Raw genomic sequence first — 20,202 nt, 5'->3', positions numbered from 1 at the left:
TCCTCCTCCTCCTCCCTCCTCCTCCTCCTCCTCCTCCTCTTCTTCCTCCTCCTCCTCCTCTTCTTCCTCCTCCTTCTCCTTCTTTTTTCCAGTCATGAGTCTTGAACTCTGGGCCTGGACGCTGTCCCTCAGCTCTTCAGCTCAAGGTTGCGCTCTACCACTTACTTGATCCACAGCACCACTTTCAGCTTTTTCTGCTTATATGGTGCTGAGGAATCGAACCCAGGATCTCATGCATGCAAGGCAAGCACTCATTCTACCTCTGAGCCACTTTCCCAGCCCCAGTTTCAGCTTCTTGATCTACTGAATGTAATTAATACTATCATATAAATCCTTTCACATATTAAATGAGAGAAAACTAGATCAATAAGGGACATACTAAGAAAGCATTCTTGTAGTAATTAGTATTAATAACTTTCTGGGTATTTTAGTTCATTTTATGCTGTTGTGACTGAACCCTCAGACTCTGTAATTTATTAAAAAAAATTAAAAAAGACCTGGAATTTCTGGAAAACCCCTGGTGAAGGGGCCAGTATGAGCAAGGACCTTCTTGCTATCATCCCATGAAGAAGGTGGAAAAGCAGGAGAGCATGTGTGCAAGGGAGAAGGGATGGGGGCTGAATTCATGCTTTCATGAGAAACCCCCTTCCATGAAAACCAAGGCACTCCTGCAATAATGATATTCATGCCCCATGGATGACTTAGTCATCCTTAACCATCTCACTCCTCAACATTGTTGCATTGGGAGACGAATTTCCAATACATGAAGTTGAGAGACATGTTCATACTATAGTAGCAGCAGAAGCCTGGTGTTATATGCATCATAATTGAACCATTTTTCTGGAAGATGGAGAGAGAAGACTGCTTTATTTACTTTTTTGAACTGCTGAAAAATAAACTTAACATGTAAAAACGTACTATGAATTGTAAAATATTCTTTGAAAATATGAGTGTATGATATTATACCAATATTTCTGTGCTGTAGGTTATCTATGAACCCCAACATCTTGGAAATTCAGAGCATTAAAGAAGTGAGAAGATGTAATATATTATAAGTAGACTCACTTGAATGTCTGATAATATGGTTTGGTCTAAAGACAGAAGACCCATCTTACATCGCATCCTCCCAGACAAGAATGTAGAGCTCTCAGGTAGCCCAGAAAGCTTTTCATTGTCCAAATGTTGTTCCAGCTGGAAGCTTATCCCTCCTGTCACCAACATGTGAAGTAATTCCAGGACATGATAGTTGTAGAAGGCCTGAGGAATAAGGAGAAGCCACATACAAAGTTACAGGGAGCCACCCAGCAATGGTGAAGATGTCAGACTGAGTTGGTATCACTGAAATAGACCTGTGGGGGTAGATCAGTACCTCAAAATATCATTATCAAACAAACTGCTAGTTGGCAATGTGGATAGGGCTGCTTGTCAGACAAGGTAGGGAGAAAGCAGGTTCTTGTTCGTGTGGCATTTATACTGAGAAGGAAAAGATATTAGATATTGATAATAGACCAACTACTCATCTCTTCCACAAGTGACCAGAGTAAAAACTACAAATATTCTAATAACCATGTATATTTAGTAATGTTCACTACAGAATTTCCTTGGGGGATATTGATCTTACTGTCCTCTGGTCTTGAGTGTTTTGGATGTGGATGTAATTAACATTTCTTTGGATTGTGACTTATTTGAGGGCAGGTAGTGACTTAGGTCTTATTGATATTTGTATTTTCCTAACTCATTATGTACTTTAGCAACTGTAGGTGCTAAATAAATAGATGGACAGGGTTATAGAATCCTAAAATCAAAATTAAAGCAGAAAACGATATATGGGAAAATGGGTTTGAGACAAGCTTGAATCTGAATGATCTTAGTCATTTTGGCAAACTCCCATTCTGAGAATTTTTACTGTAAACAGTACAGACTAGGCATTGAAGCACATGGACATAACATTGTAATATATTACCTAGTGGGTTTTCTCAAGTATATTGAATATATTTTGTTTATACACTAAGTAGTAGGAATTACTTTATTATTGTTTCAGAATTTTTACCATACTTTTCTCTAAAATTCAGGGACTTGTCTTCTGTTAAATACTTTTTTTGTGCGCCAGTGCTGGGGCTTGAGCTCAGGCCTTGTGATCTCACTTAGCATTTTGTTCAAGTCTGGTGCTTCATTATTTGACCCACTTTCGTGGGACTTGTCTTCTGATGATGGTGGTGATGGTAATGGAGGTGGTAGGGTGATGAAGAAGAAGAAAAAGGACAAGAAGAGGAGGAGGAGGAAGAGGAAGAGGAGGAGGAGAAGAAGAAGGAGAAGAAGAAAAAGAAGGAGAAGAAGGAGAAGAAGGAGAAGGAGAAGAAGGAGAAGGAGGAGAAGACGACGATGACGAAGATGGCTTCTGGCTGTGTTGCCCAGCTTGGCCTTGAGCCCTTGAAATTAAGTAATCCTTCTAGTTCAGTCTCTAGTGTACTAGGATTATAGTCATGCAATGCTTCAACCAAGCAAAGGCTGGATTATTCAAGGGTTTTTGTTTTTCCTCCTTTTATTTGCAATCTTTTGTTCACAATGATTACAGAGAGATTCTCTAGTCTCTCATGAATCAGATCATAATCATCATTGACTTCTTCAAGCTAGTGCTAAACAAGGCTATAAAACCAAGCCTAGATTTTTACTATGGCCTTCAAAGACTTCACAGTAGGGTCCAGCTTCTTGTTCTGGACTCATTTCCACGGACGAGCCTCTGAAATGCACAGTTCTCTGTCTGTAGTTGCTGGCGTCACATCGGTACTCTTTTATGCTCTTGAAAATCTTCATTGTCTCTCCTCAACCTGGACCTCCTCATCAAATAAAATCTTCCTCTCTTTTTGATCTCATGGTCACTGGCTTTTCCTGTGCTTCGTTCTTCTGCCTTTTGTAGTCAGTTCTTTGTATAACATAAGTCTGAGTTTGAGTATTGGATTCTCACATCCTACATGAATGCTTTTGGGGAACTCATGTAGTTTTGTTCTCAGTATGTCTTATAATCTTTAAAGTTAACATATTAATATTCACTACCTAACATTTCTTATAGGATTCATCACTTCTGTGTCACCCATTCCTATATTCTATTTCTTTCCCTTTGTTATTTGTTCTTATGTGTCTGGATTATATGGAGATATGTTTATGACTATAGAGATCCAGAATCCCAGATCTCCTGTATCAGAATCTATGGCTGGGAGCATCCCAGGTGATTCTGTTATGGGTGGGCCTTAGGACAAAGGGAGCAGTTGTTAAGAGTGGATGTTCCATTGTGTATATATACCATATTTTCTTGATCCATTCATCTACTGAGAGGCATCTGGGTTGGTTCCATATCTTAGCTTTGGTAAATAATGATGCAATAAACATAGTTATGCTGGTAGCTTTAGTATGGTCTTGTTTGTGATCATTCTGGTAAAAGTGCGATTGCTGGGTCATAGGGAAGCTCTATGTGGAGTCTTTTGAGGAACCTCCATACTACTTTCCAAAGTGGTTGAACAAGTTTACATTCCCACCAACAATGCAGTAGGGTTCTGGAATTCTATGCCTCCATCAGAAAGAATGCCCCATTTGTTAGGAAATGGAAAGTCTTGGAAAAATTATATTAAGTGAAGTAAGCCAGGCCCAAAGAAACATAGGTACCATGGTTTCCCTTATTTGCAATAACTAATATATTTCTGAGACAAGCAGAAATGGTCAAACAAGTTGATGTTAGAAGAAATGAACCCCAAGATTAAGACTCAAATGATTTTCTTTCTTGCTATTGTTTCTAACATATTTATAAAATGAATTCTTTGTTGCTTTGTATGTCCCTCCCCTATGGTATAAGCTCTATTTTCAATGTATTTGATGTTGGTATAATTTGTGGAGGGGAAGGGACAAAACAAATTGTTTAAATAGGTATACCGGTGGACCCATTGCAACAATGAGATGTATAAGATATCCCTGTCAAAAAATGAAATTTACAACTTTGGTGGGGGGGGGGAGAAGGGTAGATGGGTGATGGGGAGTTGGTGGGAAGATGGGAGGAAAGGATGGTAAGGAAAAATAGGAGGAAGCAACAATGCTTGATAAGAAATGTACTCATTTCCTTGCTCATGTAATTGTAACCCCTCTGTATGGTATTTTCACAATAAAAAACCTTATTAATAATAAAAAAGAGTGAATGCTCCACAGGCCACTGTTGGCTCAGGCCTATAATTTTAGATATTAGAAAACTGAGATCTCAGAATTATGGTTTGACTCTAGCCAGGAAAGAAAAATATCTGAGCTTCTTCTCTCTAAATAACCAGCAAAAAATACTAAATTTGAGGCACAGCTTAAGTAGTAGAACACTAACAATGAGTGAAAAAGCCAAGCCAGAGCTTGAAGGCTTAAGTTCAAACACTGATGGACTTTGTCTACTTTATAGTCATAGCCTCTGGTTTTATTCAACAAGGCAGGTGTTTTCTTAACTAATCAATAGCAGACGACTTTTAACTAATAAACAAATATTGTTAGTCAAACTTAAGGGTGGCTGGGACAAGTTGACCTAAGCAATTATGTACTTGATGCAGACTTAGAATCAATATAATTTTTACAGTATTTTTCAGATTAAAAATGACTTCACCCTAGTTGTTGGACTGGAAATGTTTCTTCCTGACATGTTGTCTTTGTTCTACCCTACTCACAACAAAAGTGAGCTTGTGGAATTGATGCCCTGACATCTGGAATGAAATGGAGGCTGCAAATCTAGGCTGAGCCACAATCCATTTAAGGATATGTGGCCATAATGTAGAGTAAGCTACTATAATGCTGATAGAATAATTCCCCACTGATTAAAGAAAAGGTGTAAATTTTAAGTTTATCCTGCTGTCTATGGCTCTAAGAAAACCTGCTTTGCATATTTAACTGAGAAGCTTAGCTTTAAAATATAGCATTTCTTAACTTTTGACATCAAAAGGATTGTGATTCTATATTAGGGGAAATAATTGGATTGGTATGTCACCCTCATTTGGTAAGTTCATCTCATTCCTCATTCTTCTGCTGGAATTTTCTGGTAGACCGACCCTTCTAAACTTCTTGTTCTTTTTTTTTTTTTTTACTTTTCTTGTTCTTTTTCTTTTCCTCTTCTTATACATTTTCTTCTTCTTTGCTAACCATCGCCCTTTCCATTGTTCCTTCTCAAGAAGTCTGCAAATTGGAATATCCTTGAAATGTTTTTAGCCTTCTAAGTTCAAATCATGTTTCTAATTGAATAACATTTGGACTTCAATGTTAGAAAACATTACATCCTTAAGGGTTCTAGCTTTCATCTTCAAAAGTTTCTCTCAAATTTTAAAATATTCCTCACTAATATTAACAGCCTATCCACTTGTTATATTTTTTCTTTTAATCCTAAGAATCTCAAAAAGACTCAAGGTGAAATATCCTTTGGGAAATACTTCTAGTTCACAGAGAGATTGTATGCAACTGAGTGTATGTGATTGAAGAATAATAACAACCAGGTGGACAGCCGTAAGAACATCATGTAGCTTCTGCAGGCCTCCCTGCATTTCTCCCAACAAAAGGAAATGCTAAGCTCATATCTCTTTCTGAGACTCTTTTGTTGTAAACCCAAACAAGAGTCTTGCAATATCACCCAGAATGTTGACCATGTGTTAACTAATGTGAACTGATGAAGAATTTAAAGTCATTAGAACTTTATTTAAAGGCATATTCTCCCAACCATGGTGGTAGGAGTTTGAGTAGCTATGGCAGTCAATCTAACATTAACTGAGCTTGCAGATTTGAAGGAAAAAAACCAATGACGTTCCACTGGAAAAAATTCATGCTTCTACTAGGAGATAGAACTTATAAGAAATTATGTGAAGGGGCTGGGAAGTGGCTCAGTGGTACAGTGCTTGCCTTGCATGCATGAGGCCCTGGGTTCGATTCCTCAGCACCATATAAGCAAAAGGAAAAAAAGCTGGAAGTGGCGCTGTGGCTCAAGAGGTAGAGCGCTAGCCTTGAGCTGAAGAGCTGAGGGACAGCGCCCAGGCCCAGAGTTCAGGCTCCATGACCGGACTCCAAATAAAAAAAGAAATTATGTGAAAGTCCCAGGCAAAACCCCCATATTTCTAAATGGGTACAAGTTGACAACACAGTATTTGGGACCTCAGCACTTCTATAATACCTGCACATTCTTTCTTGGAGTTTATTAGGGGCGATTGGAAGGGAGAGATGAAGAAGCACCATGAAGTGTTGAGTACCCCGGGAAGGAAGAGAGGAGTTAAATATTACATGGGAATAACTGTTCAACAGGATGGAAGTCAAGACTTAGTATTCTCATGATGTTTCAGACCCTCTTGAAGTGTGAGCTGTTTTGTTTTTTCTTCCTGAGAAGTCCATTCCAAGGCAGAGATGTTAGTTTTGCCATCCTGTTAGTGCAGGCATCAGGGAAATGAACATTATGATCACTGTCCAACAATAGGGATCTGATATCTTGGTGCATTAAGATGGGTAGCATGTTGCAAGAACCAGAATGAATGATGGTCTTTGGGGAGGGAGGGATGCTAAAAGACAAAACATGAAAAATGGGACACAATGACTAACTCTTGCCCCCATAGACTTTTTGATTGAATTTGGAAAATCTTTTGGAAAAGTTCTTTTTTTTTTGTCAATTGTGGGGCTTGAACTCTGAGCCTGGGTGCTGTCCCTCAGCTCCTCAGCTCAAGGCTAGTGCTCTACCACTTGAGCTATAGCACTATTTCCAGTCTTCTGAGTTGTTTATTGGAGATAAGATTCTCACAGTCTTTCCTGCCTGGGCTTGCTTTGAATTGTGATTCTCAGATCTCAGCCCCCTGAGTAGTTAGGATTACAGGTGTGAGCCACCGGTGCCCAGCATCTTTTGGAATAGTTCTAATCTTAATTCTAGAAATCTTTCTTCCAGTATATCTTATTAAAGTGTCTCACATCTGACACACATAAAAGTAGAGTCACTCTGATCCCTAAGTAATCTGAGAAATGGATTCCTTTAAGCAAAACAGGAGAATCACTGCATTGAAGATACCAGGTTCCTAAAGATCACGTTGGTTGTGGTAGTAAGACTTGATTCTAGAAACAACAGTTATCAAAGTCAGCTTGTTATTTGCAATTAACCCACACAGGCCTCAATGTCTTCATCTACAAACAAATCTATTAGTAGCATTCTCCTACATGGATTTACAGCAGAATTTAATGAGGCAATAGGATTAGCAAAGTCCTTGTTATGACTTGAATGCTTGAAAGATACTGCAATTCTGTCTATGGCAGGAATTTTTGGTGTCATCTCAACAATAGGGCTTATAGGGGTGAGTTGCTTAGACATCTGTTTGGGGAAGACTTGCGGCTATGAACTAGGGGAGGAGAGCTGTGGTCATCAGTGACATCTGAGAGTGGTGTGTTAAAGGGAGATAGCCAGGAATCTGTAACTGCTAGCTGACCTCAATGGGGGAAAAAGAGGTCTTTGCCTTCTTCCCAATCCTTATCCAGGAGATGCTTCCATGTGCAAAATAGAGTGTTTGAGAACATTATGAATCTACCTCCATGGCTCTAAATCTTTCTAGTAGAAGATAAAAAATGTTGTCTTCCTCTCTGATGCCATTTATATGAAACTAGCGAAGAGAACATGGTTCCTGGAGGGGAGAAGTCAACGGGATTGAAGGCTCAGTGCCAATTCCTGTCTGGCCTCTGTTTCTATGCCTGTGATCTGCTAGGAAGCCACTGTGCCCTTAAAAGGGCAAGTTGAATGAGTAGAATCAGGCCCAATGGAAGGAGACAAGAGTAACAAGACTCAGATTATTTTCAGAGATCTAGTTCAGATCCTCATTTCAATAGTACTACAGTTGTTTTTTTTTCATTCTGCTATACCACATCTTATTCAAGACTCCATCTACCTATAACAGGTAGATGTATAGTAATTCAAAATTTAAGTCCTTTGACTCTGCTGCTCCATTGTTGACCCAAACTCTTTCCAAAACTGAATACATATCAGGAGTTTTTAAGGGTTAACATACGATGCAATGTAGTCTGTTGCTTCATGAACTAACCAACTTTCTGAGGGCACACTAATGTGAGGTACTCTCTTTCCCATTGATTTCACCATAGGCATTAGAAGATGTCTGAGATTTTATGTAACTACAGTTTGTTTTCCAGCAACAGGCAACCTTCTGCCAGTGAGTAGAAGCCATTATACAATGACTGGAGGTATCCTGGGAGGGAAGTGGCCATCATAGTGCCCAAGGTCAAAGTCACACTCATGGTGAGTGATGGGTTTAGGTGCCAACACCTGGCTCAGGATTCTCAACTATCAACTTACTGTTTCCTATGCATACTTGTGCTAAATGTTTAAGTTAGCCCAGAAGCCTCCTCTCTCATAGCTTAGCATGCTCTTTCCCTAGGCAATAATAGGCCCATGTAGTAAAGGCAGTAAATGATCATCCCCTACCCCCTTTTCCTGAGAGAGTTCTACTTTGGGATAGCTATAACCATTTAAGGCAGCAAGATTCCCTAACCCTCGCAGGTCATATGAGTTACCTGAGAGGCCACTCCTTTGGGGGAGCTATGACCATATAAGGCAGCAAGATTCCCCAAATCTCAGAGGTTATAAAGGTCACCTAAAACAATAGCTGGCACTTTTTCTTACTTCTTCCCCCTAATGAGAAGGCATCTTGCCAGCTCCTTTACCAGCAATAAACCTTTTCTTTGTTCTTTGTACCTGGATGTCCACGGTTTTATGACAAAGTCTAATTTAGTCTAATAGTTTAGTTGTTTTTATTTCTATTCTTCTGACTCTTCTATATCTACCCTGCCTGTTGTGGTCTCAATATATCATCATCACCACCATCAAAAACCTGTTTTACAAATATAATGCCCTATGCAGCAGTGTCTAGAAGTGGAACCTTGGATTGTATATACAGATACAACATTCTTCAACTTCCTAGCCTCCAGAACTGTAAGCTGTACAAACTTCTGCTGTTTATACATTACCTAGTTTCTGATATTTTAGTATAGTAGTTTAAAATACACCAAGAATCTGCCCTTCTAACCAACTCTAAATAGAATCTGTGACTTGACTCCTGCCTGTGTGGCCAGTGAAGTAGGGGGGGTTAATTAAGTCTCAGGTTTAATTTAAGGCATAAAGCTGTCTGCCACCTACAAGTCTTTGAAGAGAATTGGGAGCTTAAATTCATCTAAAATGTTTCCCACAGACAGGTCAAGTTCATCAAAAGTAACCTGCCAGCCACTCCAATGGTTAATTCCAGGCAAGTTAATTGACACATCAGTGACAGACAGTGACTCAACATTCATTCTGTCTGATAGAGTCACCTCAGAAAAGTTACCTGGCTTGGTTAAGAATGCATGTTGCTTAACCCTTTAATGTGTAACGTTATACCATCCCTGAAGAAACGGCGTGTGTCTCAGAGCTCTGTGGAGTTTATGAGATCCCACTGCAACTGAACTCAGTCCTAAATGGTATGCATGTCATGAGAGAGATACATAGGTCCCAACTATGATCCTTTGCATGTATAAACAGTGCCTTTCAAGTATCTGTATAGTCCAGGTATGCCATTTTTATGGCAAAGGCAGCAGGTTCATCAAACTTTGCTGAGCCTCGGGCATTGAAGCATCTTGATGTTCAGGTTTCGTGTAAGCCTTCCCTCAAAAATTCAGTAGGAGTAATCAGAGATGGTGGATTGCATGGGTACCTTTGCAAGATTTCTTGTAGTTGTTTACACAGTCTTCCCCAGTCATTCTGTGGCTCTTAGTCAAGTTCAAATCCTCCTACATGTTGGAGGTGCTCCCAGCTCACTACCTCTGCCTAGAGGGATCTGAATGGTATACATCTTCCTCTCCTCCAGGGCTTGACTCCCATGCTCTTTATCGGAACTCTCTTCTGGATCTATATTGAAACTTACCACTCTCCCTTGAACTTTGCTTCCCTTTATGCCAGCATCCCTTCCTAGTAGCTTATTGACCATGTTACATCAGCCTCTTCACAAGTACAAGCTTAGGTGGATGGAGACTTAATTGGTGCTGCATTACTGGTTAGGGCTCAATAACTATTTAGCTATGACTGGATTCTACTCATGGGAATCCTATAATGGGTGCAAGTGATCTATTTTATGCTAAAGGAGTACTGAACAACTACTATGTAACTAAAACACTTCCTACAAGAAGGCCAACATGGAAAAAGATTTGGCTTAGCACCATCAAAGGCCAAGCACTTCCCTTGAATCATTGACGTCTTTATGACTAATATCCTATACTATAAAGCTTTTGGGGGAGATTCTAGAAAAAAGAGGCGGCAGGATCTCAAGAGCTCTGTCACCAAGGGGAATGGATTGTTAAAAGGAACAAGGAACTGCTAGTCCAGCACTTATTACTCCCTGACATCAGGGCTTTCGTTTCCAAGGCCCTGAAGTTTGAAATGTTCCCACATGAACATTGTACTCCAGTCATCTAGTAATTATGAGAAAAGATTAAACAATGTGTATGAATAGGTTTTGGTTTGGGGAAATCAAAGAAAGGTTGGTTCTGCTCAGCCTACAACCATCCATTCACCTCTCCACAAGGGGATTCAGTATTGGGGCAAGGTGGTTTGGATGCACTTACTGTGGCCAAGAGGGAATCCAAGAAACTTCCAGAAAAGACAGCACCTATGGCAAAAGATGTGCTGAGATGCAGGCTGGTTCCTGTGAGGGTCCCTTCCAGTCCACCAAGCTGCTCAATGAAGTGGATGTTGGAGGGATTTTCTGCAAGACACAAAGAGGTAAAAAGGATCTGAAGCTGGGGGTTGCCGTGACTGGGTACCCAAAGGTCTCCATTGCACAGAGGACCAGTAGCTGCTCTAAGGTCTGTGGCTCTATCCCTATTCCAGTATGCTTGTTTACCTTCCTAAAGATATGCTTGCCCTTCAGTTGTGTAGCCTTCCCTTTTGGGTACCTTCATTTTCAATGGGTCATTCTCCAGGGAAATATGCTGGTTGTCAGCTTTATATAATTTATCTTTTGAACCAAGATACTTCTGAAAGGGGTCAGTGTCATCAAGTTCCATAGGACAATAGGCATCCATAAGGAAACACTATCACCCCTGTTATAGTCCTGTCTCATGATGCTGTTCTACAGATGACCTGGCACTGTCTTGGGTTCAAGAAGAGTTGTCTGAGCTTAGAGTAAGTCAGAGCCATGCCTTTCATATGCCTTTACTGTGTATGTGAATCTTCCAAGTATCTTCTTCCAGTACAAGTTCTGTTTTACTGGGTCCAGGGAGGGTTCCAGGAGTCTATATATTGCTCAAGCACTCATGTGTTTTCTTCAGCCCATTCATGGTCCATGCTTTAAAGTGGAAAGGCATGCAGGATTTTTATTGAGGCTGGTAGCCAAAATACCCCCTGGAATATTCAGATTGGCCCAATCTACAACTTATGCTGCTTTAGGAAGACTGCTTTGAGCACAACTATCTTTTGTTGGGAGTAAGAGCAGAGGTACTTACTGACTTTATTGTGGGATTATCAACTCAAAAGAGAGCAACATTGGAAGATAGAGATACTGCCTCCTTTAGAACACAGGAAATGAATGCATGCTAATCGTGCTTATTGCCTATTATACAAATATCCTGGCTTCCTAAACTCAGATCCCTCCCCCTTCACCGTGGATGCAAATATCACATGGACTTTTTCATGTCACTCTGTGGAGACAGGCTGTGAAGAACCAGCATAGATATGGTGATGCTCTGGTTACTGTTATTGCTGGGAGAAACAAACCTCCCTGTCTCTGTTGTCTCTGACTCTCCCATTTTCTTTCTCTCTCATCTTTCATCTCTGGCCCAGGAGTCTTGTGTCTTCTTCCAGAATCCATGGGACTGTGGTAGATTAACTTGTTAGTTTGCAAATGGTACAAAGTCTTGGATGCTTTGTGGTTCTCAACTTTACATTTATTGATATAGAGCAAATCAAATCCAAGAGACATACAACTCAGAATTCTTAGTTTTCTAAAACTGTATTGTTCCTTAATCCCTTAAATTATTCCACAGTAAGTTAGGGGGAAGTGACATATTGGTGGAATTAGTGAGTCATTTTCTTCTAAGAACAGCAATATTTTTATAATAGATGATCAGGGCAGGACTCATGCCAACCCACATCTCTCCTCACAGTCCTCAATTCCATAGTCCTTTTGCCATTCCATGTAAACCAGAGGTCTCAGCTTTCCTGGCCATTTTCTTACAAGTTCCTGAACATTCTGTACCAAAGTGTTGGCAGCCAGACTTTCAGCTCCCATGTCAGTATGACCCTGCCCAGCCAGACAAAGAACAAGGAATTGAGTCAGCTGGAAAGTGACTTGTTAGTTAATTTGACAAGAGCTGCCTGGTGCCAGAGATTCTTCAGCAAAACAAAACCTGTAAAGCCCTGGTGGGTGAGCAACCAGACACACCTCTGGACCAGTACAAAGCTAATTTATCTCCTTCCAACCAAGCTAACCTACTAGTCTTCTTCTAACTTACATTCTTACTTTATTTAAACCTAGGAAGTTATAGATGGTTCAAATGAGGAGGAGAAAATACAGTATAAATAAAAGCTACAACCAATGGCTTTGTAGTGGTAGCAGGCCGGTAGATGCCCATTGGAAACTGTGGATCTTAGATGTGAAGAGTCTTCATGCCAGACATGGATGTCCCTCATCTGCTGCACTATCCCTCTCTGGCCACTGTTATGGGGTGGGGGGAGGAGGGAGTGGGAAATGCACAGATCCTCTCCAAATTCCTCTGCTTTGCTCATCTAGTTTAATCCAAGCCCGGCCTGGCTTAAGCATTCCTAATTGTGAATTCTCACAAAGCATTTTTCTGTCTTCTAGATTCAGGTAAAATCACATATCCAGGACCGCTTTTTGAGATCATCTTTGAGTTGGTTTGATGGGGTCCTTTTAGGCATAATTCTCCTTTTCCAAAATTCCCCCTCAACTTTCCAGTCTTTTCAGTAGTGAATTGCAGAGTGTCTGCCAGTGCCCTTTAACACCTCCCACCCAAAAGCACACAGGACTTCTTTTCTATGTTCATCCACCCTACTTCCTGTGTCCATCATGTTGAGAAAGCTTCATTTGAGCTCCTTTTTCATATGGTGTTGGCAAGAATATTGAGTGGAATATTCTCTTCTTTCTTCAAGGGCTGTTTCTAGTTTAGAAGTGTATCACTCAGAGATAGGAGGATGGAGATGTAAGGGAGGCACCTGAGACATAAAAATGTATGATCCCAAGAGTGAGCACTAGTCAAATTTGCTTGCCACATGTCTTACATGCCTGGCCACCAGGAAGGAAAAGCTTGGCCTTAAGTCTCATGCTGGATAGATAGACTGCTACAGGCAGAGCCTTCCTGGCAGTTTTCAAGCTTGCATCCCTCCCATTAAAACTGAACCTGTTGCTGGCCTTCGTCCTTCTTCTGGTAGCAATATCCCTCAATAGAGTGGACATGGCAGATGTTGTCCCTGCATTCTGACACCACCATAGAACAGGCTCTGCTGGATGATACCACAGGAAGGTAAGCACCCAGCATGACATGTGGCCAAGTGCTTAAAGCTATCTGGGCTCCATTCTGATTTCTTAAGTTCTTTGGCTATGCATTATGCAAAGAACATTGGGACATCAATTAAACATTGTAACTATCTCTTACTTGAATTTTGCTTTCAAATCATGACTTACTCAGTTCAGTGAGGATGGGAACTCGTCGAAACTTTCTCTCACTACATTCATTATATTCAGATGTGATCCCTTCTTTAGATAAAGACAGACAACACAGAGGGGAAAAAAGGTGATAAAATACAAATTAAATGACGTGTAGTATTTGGTCATGGTGTACAAGAACACCATGTTGTCCTGGTGTTTTAATCTTAACTGAGTCACTCTCAGGCCAAATCCCAAATAATTGTCTATATTTAGCGAACAAGAAAAGATATTACAGCTGTCCTTTGCTATCTGCAAGGAATTTATTCCAGGAGCCTTTATGGATACCAAAATTCTTAGGTGCCATAAAGTGGTATGGCATTTTCCCAGAACCTATGCACACTCTCACATACTCTTTAAATCATCTCTAAATTATCTATGTTTAATAACCTCCTAATAAGATGTAAATGCTGGCTAAATAGTTATTGTTGTATTATGACAAAACATCTGAATATATTTAGTAGAGATTCATTTTTACCCTATCTTCTGTATGTAATTGAGCTGAATCCCTCAAACTCAGAACCCATGTACAGACTGTAACTGGGTCTCTTCAGCACCTCCCTTCGAAATACGCTATCTGCAGGATGTGTGTATGTGTGTGTGTGTGTGTAGAAAGTGGCACTTCAAGTGAATTCCAATAGTTGCTTACTAACACCAAAACAATTATTAACAACTATTGTCCATAAAGTACAAGTGCTTAGGTAATAGCTCAGTCACTCAGAACCTACAACAAATGGCTTTATTTATAGAACTTCTAGGAAATTTTCAATAAATTGGTGCTGCTGCTCTGAATGCTTTCAGAGATACAGGACATCTGGCTCCTGGTATACTCTGCCACTTCCAAGATCCTCTCTGGACAATGACATCTGCTTGGCTACATTCTCCCCTTCTTGTCTCTATCCATAATTGCTTGGGCTTCTGTAGACTGAGATTGGATGCCAGTTGGAGCTAAGTTTTCAGATAGTTTTCCTCCTGCCTTAGTAGATATGGCACCTCAATTCCCTCCATGAGCCTGAGATCCAGAATATGCCTGGTGTAACTATACTAATCTACACAATTTTGTCATATGATGAACTATGAAGACTGTAAAAAACAAACATGACACTAGAATCTGGGTCTCTAAGTTAATAAATATATAAAGAAAGAAAAAGAGATAAATGGAAAACTAGAGTACAGTTTTTCTTTTTCATTATAATGATCTCACTGGATGCCTGTGGCTCATGTCTGTAATCTTTGCTACTTGGGAGACTGAGATCTGAAGATTGCAGTTCAAAGCCAGCCTGGTTGGGAAAGTTCATGAAACTCTTATCTCCAGTTAACAACCAAGAAACCAGAAGTGGAGCTGTGGCTTAAGTGGTAGAATGTTAGCCTTGAGCAAAAAGCTTAGGGGCAGTGCCCAGCCCTGATTATCAAGTCCCAGGAGCAGCTCTCTGTCTCTGTCTCTGTCTCTTCTCTCTCTCTCTCTCTCTATGTCTCTCTCTCTCTCTCTCTCTCTCTCTCTCTCTCTCTCGCACACACATACCATAATAATAATCTTATCAGAAACAATGTTTTAAAACTGTTGGCTACTCTTCTTGAATTTTTCTGAGGATCTGTCTAACAAGGAAAAGTTATCATGGAAATTCACAGTCTATTTGGAGTTAAGATCCCCACTTCATTGGAAAGGGCTGAAACACTAAGAGGTTCCTTTGTCTACTGAGTGAGATGACTGATGGGGAGAAGTGTGGAAATGAATAAAGGGAAGACCACCTAGAGCAAATTCAGGAAGGTAAGGGGGAATCAAGTCCCTGAAGTGGAGGCAAGGAAGAAGAGGAAATCCAAAGGGAGATATTTTTGTTTTTGCTTTTCCCCCAGAAGAAATGCTTTGAACTAAAATATTTATTTCTACTCGATCCCTCCAAGAATTATGCAGCCAAGAGCCACTTCTGATTAGTGAATGGAAGGTCTGAATGTATTTCTGACAGCCTCTGAATTATGAGAGGAAAGGATAAAGCAGAAAGTCCACCAGAATAACTTAGCACAGTGGTTTATAATTAGAACTCACAGTAACTCTAATAATTTTCTGAAACCCTTTAGATTTAGGTAAGGAAATGGAAGGCCATGAGCTAACTGGATTACATGGCAATTTAAGAAGGTTTACATCAGTTTCTGCCTTAAACTATTTTCCCTACCAAAAATGGAGACTTGGGAGAATTGAAATTTTACTTGTCATGATTTACAAGGTAATTTTATCTATTTTATGTGTCCTTCTTTTCCCTCTTCCATCCCTCTTTTCTTTCCTTCTCTTCCTTTTCTACTTCATTTCTCTCTTCCTTCCTGCCTGCCTGCCTGCCTTCCTGCTTGCCTGCCTTCCTTCCTTCCTTTCTTCCTGCCTTCCTTCCTTCCTTCCTTCCTTTTTGCCTGCCTGCCTGCCTTCCTGCCTTCTTTCCTCCCTCTTTTCTTTCCTCCCTCCTTCCTTCTCATCCTCCTGCCCTACCTTCCTTCCTTCTTCAAAATTTGAAATAAATATATCTATTCTAGGTCTGTGGACAGACTCTGTCCAAGTGATATATTCCACACTACAATAAAACATTATTAGAAAGTGATGAATATAATAAATTCTTCAGGAACTAGTCACTGATGTGGAGATATGACAAGATAAGTCTCTGAAGAGGCTTCTCTGAGATTAAAATAGAGTTCTCAGGGATGACAAAGACATTTAGGCAGATTGAGTGGAGTAAGAGACCTATGGCAGGACAGAGTCAGTATAAATAGGATAAATTAGGAGAAAATCCAAATTCTCTACTGGTTTGCAAGATCCTGTATGATTTTCCTATGATTGCCATGGATGTTGACCAATTATATAGAATTTATTATATAGAATTTAAAGTAGGAAACTGAAACTCTCTCATAAATATTTACAAATATTTGTCTGGAAGCTGGAAGCTGCAGACAGGAGAGATAAGAATTACATGACTGTCAAATTGACTCTGTGAACTAAGTATAGTTAGATCACTCTGAAGATGAGTGATAGATTGGCCAAAGTCCATACAGCTTGTTACTGATGGGCGGGTTTTATACCCTGAGTAGCACTCACTTCAAAGCCCATATCTTTTTTAAGGGAACCACTTTGTCCCTCTATTAAAGTATCCAAGGTATGATTGGCATTTCCATAAAATATTAAGATCAGTTTCCTGTAAAGTGAAAAAAAAAATCTCTCCCTGGGGAAATCTTTCTTTAATTCCTGTTTTCTGATCCCAGTTTCCTGTTGTAAAAGGGCTTGGAATACCTGGCTTTATTTGTTTGTCTGTTTTTGCCAGACCTAGGGCTTGAACTCAGGGTCTGGGCACTGTTCCTGAGCCTCTTTGTGCTCAAAGCTAGCACTCTACCATTTGAGCCACAGCACCACTTCCAGCTTTTTCTGAGTAGTTGATTGAAGATAAGAGTCTCACAGACTTACTTGCCTGGGCTGGCTTTGAACTGTGATCCTCAGATCTCAGACTCCTGAGTAGCTAGGATGACAGGTGTGAGCCACTGGGGCCCAGCTGAAACACCTGAATTTTATATATTGGTATAAATATTTGTTTCTGATTTTGACAAAGGATGACAACTGAATTCCTGCCTTAGCTCTGTCTTTCCATGTAGAGCAATGGGTAATTTGAATAAACATCCAATCATAGATCCAAGTATATTTTACTAATGTCAATATTTTTGCTACCTAACAGTACAGAATATTATACCTGAAATCTCCCAGGCTGGCAGGGTGCTATTACAAAAGATTGCTTAATTGTAGATTATTAATGTACATTTAAATTTCAGTAGCATATTAAGTTGTCAGACTTAATTACTGTTGTATGTTTAGATTATGCTCAGATTATTTAGTTCGGTACCTAGGTTTGCCAACCTGTTCTCCTGTGATATGACAGGGTTGTAATTAGAGCATTACTGGGAAACCTTTCCATTTCCCATGGTGAAGCCCTGAATGCCTGGGGTTCTCAGGGCTCCTTGGAGAGTCCTTACTTGGCTGTGTACCCCCCCCCATTTTCAACCTTCTATGGCACATCTTTATAGGGAATATCATCAAGGAGCCTAGCTTGACATCAGATATGAGTTTATCATGGTTGAAAGAGGTGGAAAACCCCCCTTGAGTCCTACAAAGGGCTCACCAGATTCAATGGGAAAAGTTTTCTCAATAAGAGTGTTATGGACCTTTATCATATGGGGCCAAGAGATTTTTAGCAGCATGGCTGACCTATATGAGCTAGATGCTGATTGCATCCCTTCAGTGTGATACTAAATCTGTCTCCAGACACTGTCAGATAGTTGCTTGGGTCAATATTGTCTTTTCTTAAGGGAAACTGAAAGGAAATAGCCCACTAGCTAATTGCAGTTTGGTGATCAGGATGGAAAATATTTTCTCCCTCTGGTGAAAACTGACCCATTCTTTGTACTTTCTGTCTTTGGAGGCAAGAGTACCTCTTTGGTGTGGTGCCAAGAAGAGTGTTGATGTGAACTTGGAACCATCTCATTGAGAACTGGGGTGTTCTACATAGGAAGTCTACACTGGCTCCTCTAATGCCTGCACAATCAGTGAAATTTCTGAGTAATTACTTCAGGTGTTTCCTAAAGATGTAGTCAACATACAACTTCACTGATATCTTGGTGCCAGAGAAAGAAACATTGATGACTTTTGTTTGGTAGGTTACTAGGGCCTGACTAGCCTTGTAATTCTGTCATTCAGTTGGGAACAACTCCTATCTATAGGAGGAATGACATAAGGCTGAATGGCACATTCTTCCCTCACTCTGATTTTTACCTTTGGTTGAAGTGCCTGCTCACGATTTGTAATGATTCAAATACTTGACATTCCTTCTCATCTCTTCCTCTTACCAATCCTTTTCTTCTCTCCTCCTCTCCCTCCCCCATTTATCTCAGATGATGCAACCAGTTGCTCCTTTAAAGATACCTTCTAGCTTTGGAACAGAGGACATGACACATCTTACAAAAATCAATACCTTCCTATTGAATGAAGAAACACATAAAGGAAAAGACAATCTCTAGGTATAAGGAAGAGATAGCCTCTTCTGTAAAAGAAATGATATTTAAAAATAGCAATTGACAGAGTACTCATCTAGATCATTAAGTAGATGGCTTAAGGTAGTGTCAGTTGACCACAGGCTTCTATTGTGTGTATATTTTCATTTCTATTTGGATGACATTGGCTTTAAAATATTCTTTTCTGTCCAATTACAGAGTTGCATACATGTGCACACACATGTACTCAAGTCATGTGTGAATTTGAGTGATTATAATTGTCCAGCTATGGATTTCTGTGAATGCAACAGAATGCAACAGCTCTTGCTTTTAAGGATAGGCACAACCCCACGCTTCCCAAGTTAAGCTATTCATAGCACTCTGAAGTATTCTGTTATGAGTTCTGGTCTATAAAACATAAAAATCCTAGATGCTGGGTAGGGTTTCTTTGCTTAGTGGGAATGAATAGTGGAAGCTGGTTCAAGTCACCTACCAATGATTCCATGACTCCTATTTCTTCTATCCTATGGACTTGGCATTTTCCCACCTAGCCACAATACTTTAAAACCAGAGAGAGTTGCTTTGTTTCCATGATTTGACTCATGAACATTTTTATCCACAAGCATAATTGCAGAGATCTTGACCATGCATTTGATTTCCAACCTTTCCTAGTGGTAGGCAGGTTGAGTCACTGCTTAGCAGCCATGTGGCCTAAGGACCCAGTGCCTGATCTAAATACAGAAGACCAGTCATCCACAAGGGAAATGAGAATTCCAATCACAATTAACTTTTCTTTTCTGGAATTAAAAATGTGTCTTCCCATTTGGTGGTAAGGAAAAACACAATTTAATCCCATGTTCATTTTGGGTACAGTGAAGCACATGAAAGCTCTTCAAGAGTGAAGTGCACTGGCTCATTTGCTTCCATTCAATATCACTATTAAAAGTGATAGTATTTATCTCCAGTGTTGAGCGAAATCAAAAGGACAGAAAGACCAGTTTTCTATTTTGAATAGATCCCTGCTTCTAATTTGTTCCTTCTTTGTAATTTGAAGCTGGAGCTTGACACTTTTAGCCTACAGAAGTTTGAAGGAATCTTTCAGATAATCTTCTAAAAGCTATGTACTGAAAGCATTTTAGAAAGAAAAAGAATTACAGTTCTTGGTTTCAACCTGAAATAAAAATTGTAACATCAATACAACAGCCAATGAGAAGTGATTGTTTATGTTTTTTTTTTAAAAATAGTAACACTTAGAATTCTGTGATTTTCCCCTAAAACTAGGAAAATAATATGATAATATTAACAAATGGAATATTATAATATTCTATTTAGAAGCATATAAATGACTTATTTTGACTTAGCATATGCATGACTTCATTTGATGAGGAATTTCCAAGTAAATAACTGTAAGCTACTATTCTTAAACTATTGTCATGGTTGGAAGGGGTCCCAAAAGATC

General features: G+C 39.8%; 1 protein-coding gene across 1 annotated transcript in view; it reads right to left on the bottom strand.

Annotated features, from left to right (window-relative positions):
- Kcnu1 (potassium channel, subfamily U, member 1) overlaps positions 1 to 20,202 on the bottom strand; it is a 171,084-nt gene that overhangs the window by 4,438 nt on the left and 146,444 nt on the right. The window contains exons 21-23 of the mRNA XM_013024211.1: positions 13,710 to 13,781; positions 10,633 to 10,772; positions 1,066 to 1,257 (exon numbers count right to left, since the gene is read on the bottom strand). Of these exons, the coding sequence (XP_012879665.1) occupies positions 1,066 to 1,257; positions 10,633 to 10,772; positions 13,710 to 13,781 (404 nt within the window). The remainder of the gene's footprint in view (positions 1 to 1,065; positions 1,258 to 10,632; positions 10,773 to 13,709; positions 13,782 to 20,202) is intronic.

The sequence above is a fragment of the Dipodomys ordii genome, unplaced genomic scaffold, assembly GCF_000151885.1.
Source record: "Dipodomys ordii isolate 6190 unplaced genomic scaffold, Dord_2.0 Scaffold4, whole genome shotgun sequence".
NCBI lineage: Eukaryota > Metazoa > Chordata > Mammalia > Rodentia > Heteromyidae > Dipodomys > Dipodomys ordii.
The sequence above is the reverse complement of the archived record's forward strand: the minus strand, read 5'-3'. Positions and strand labels throughout refer to the sequence as shown.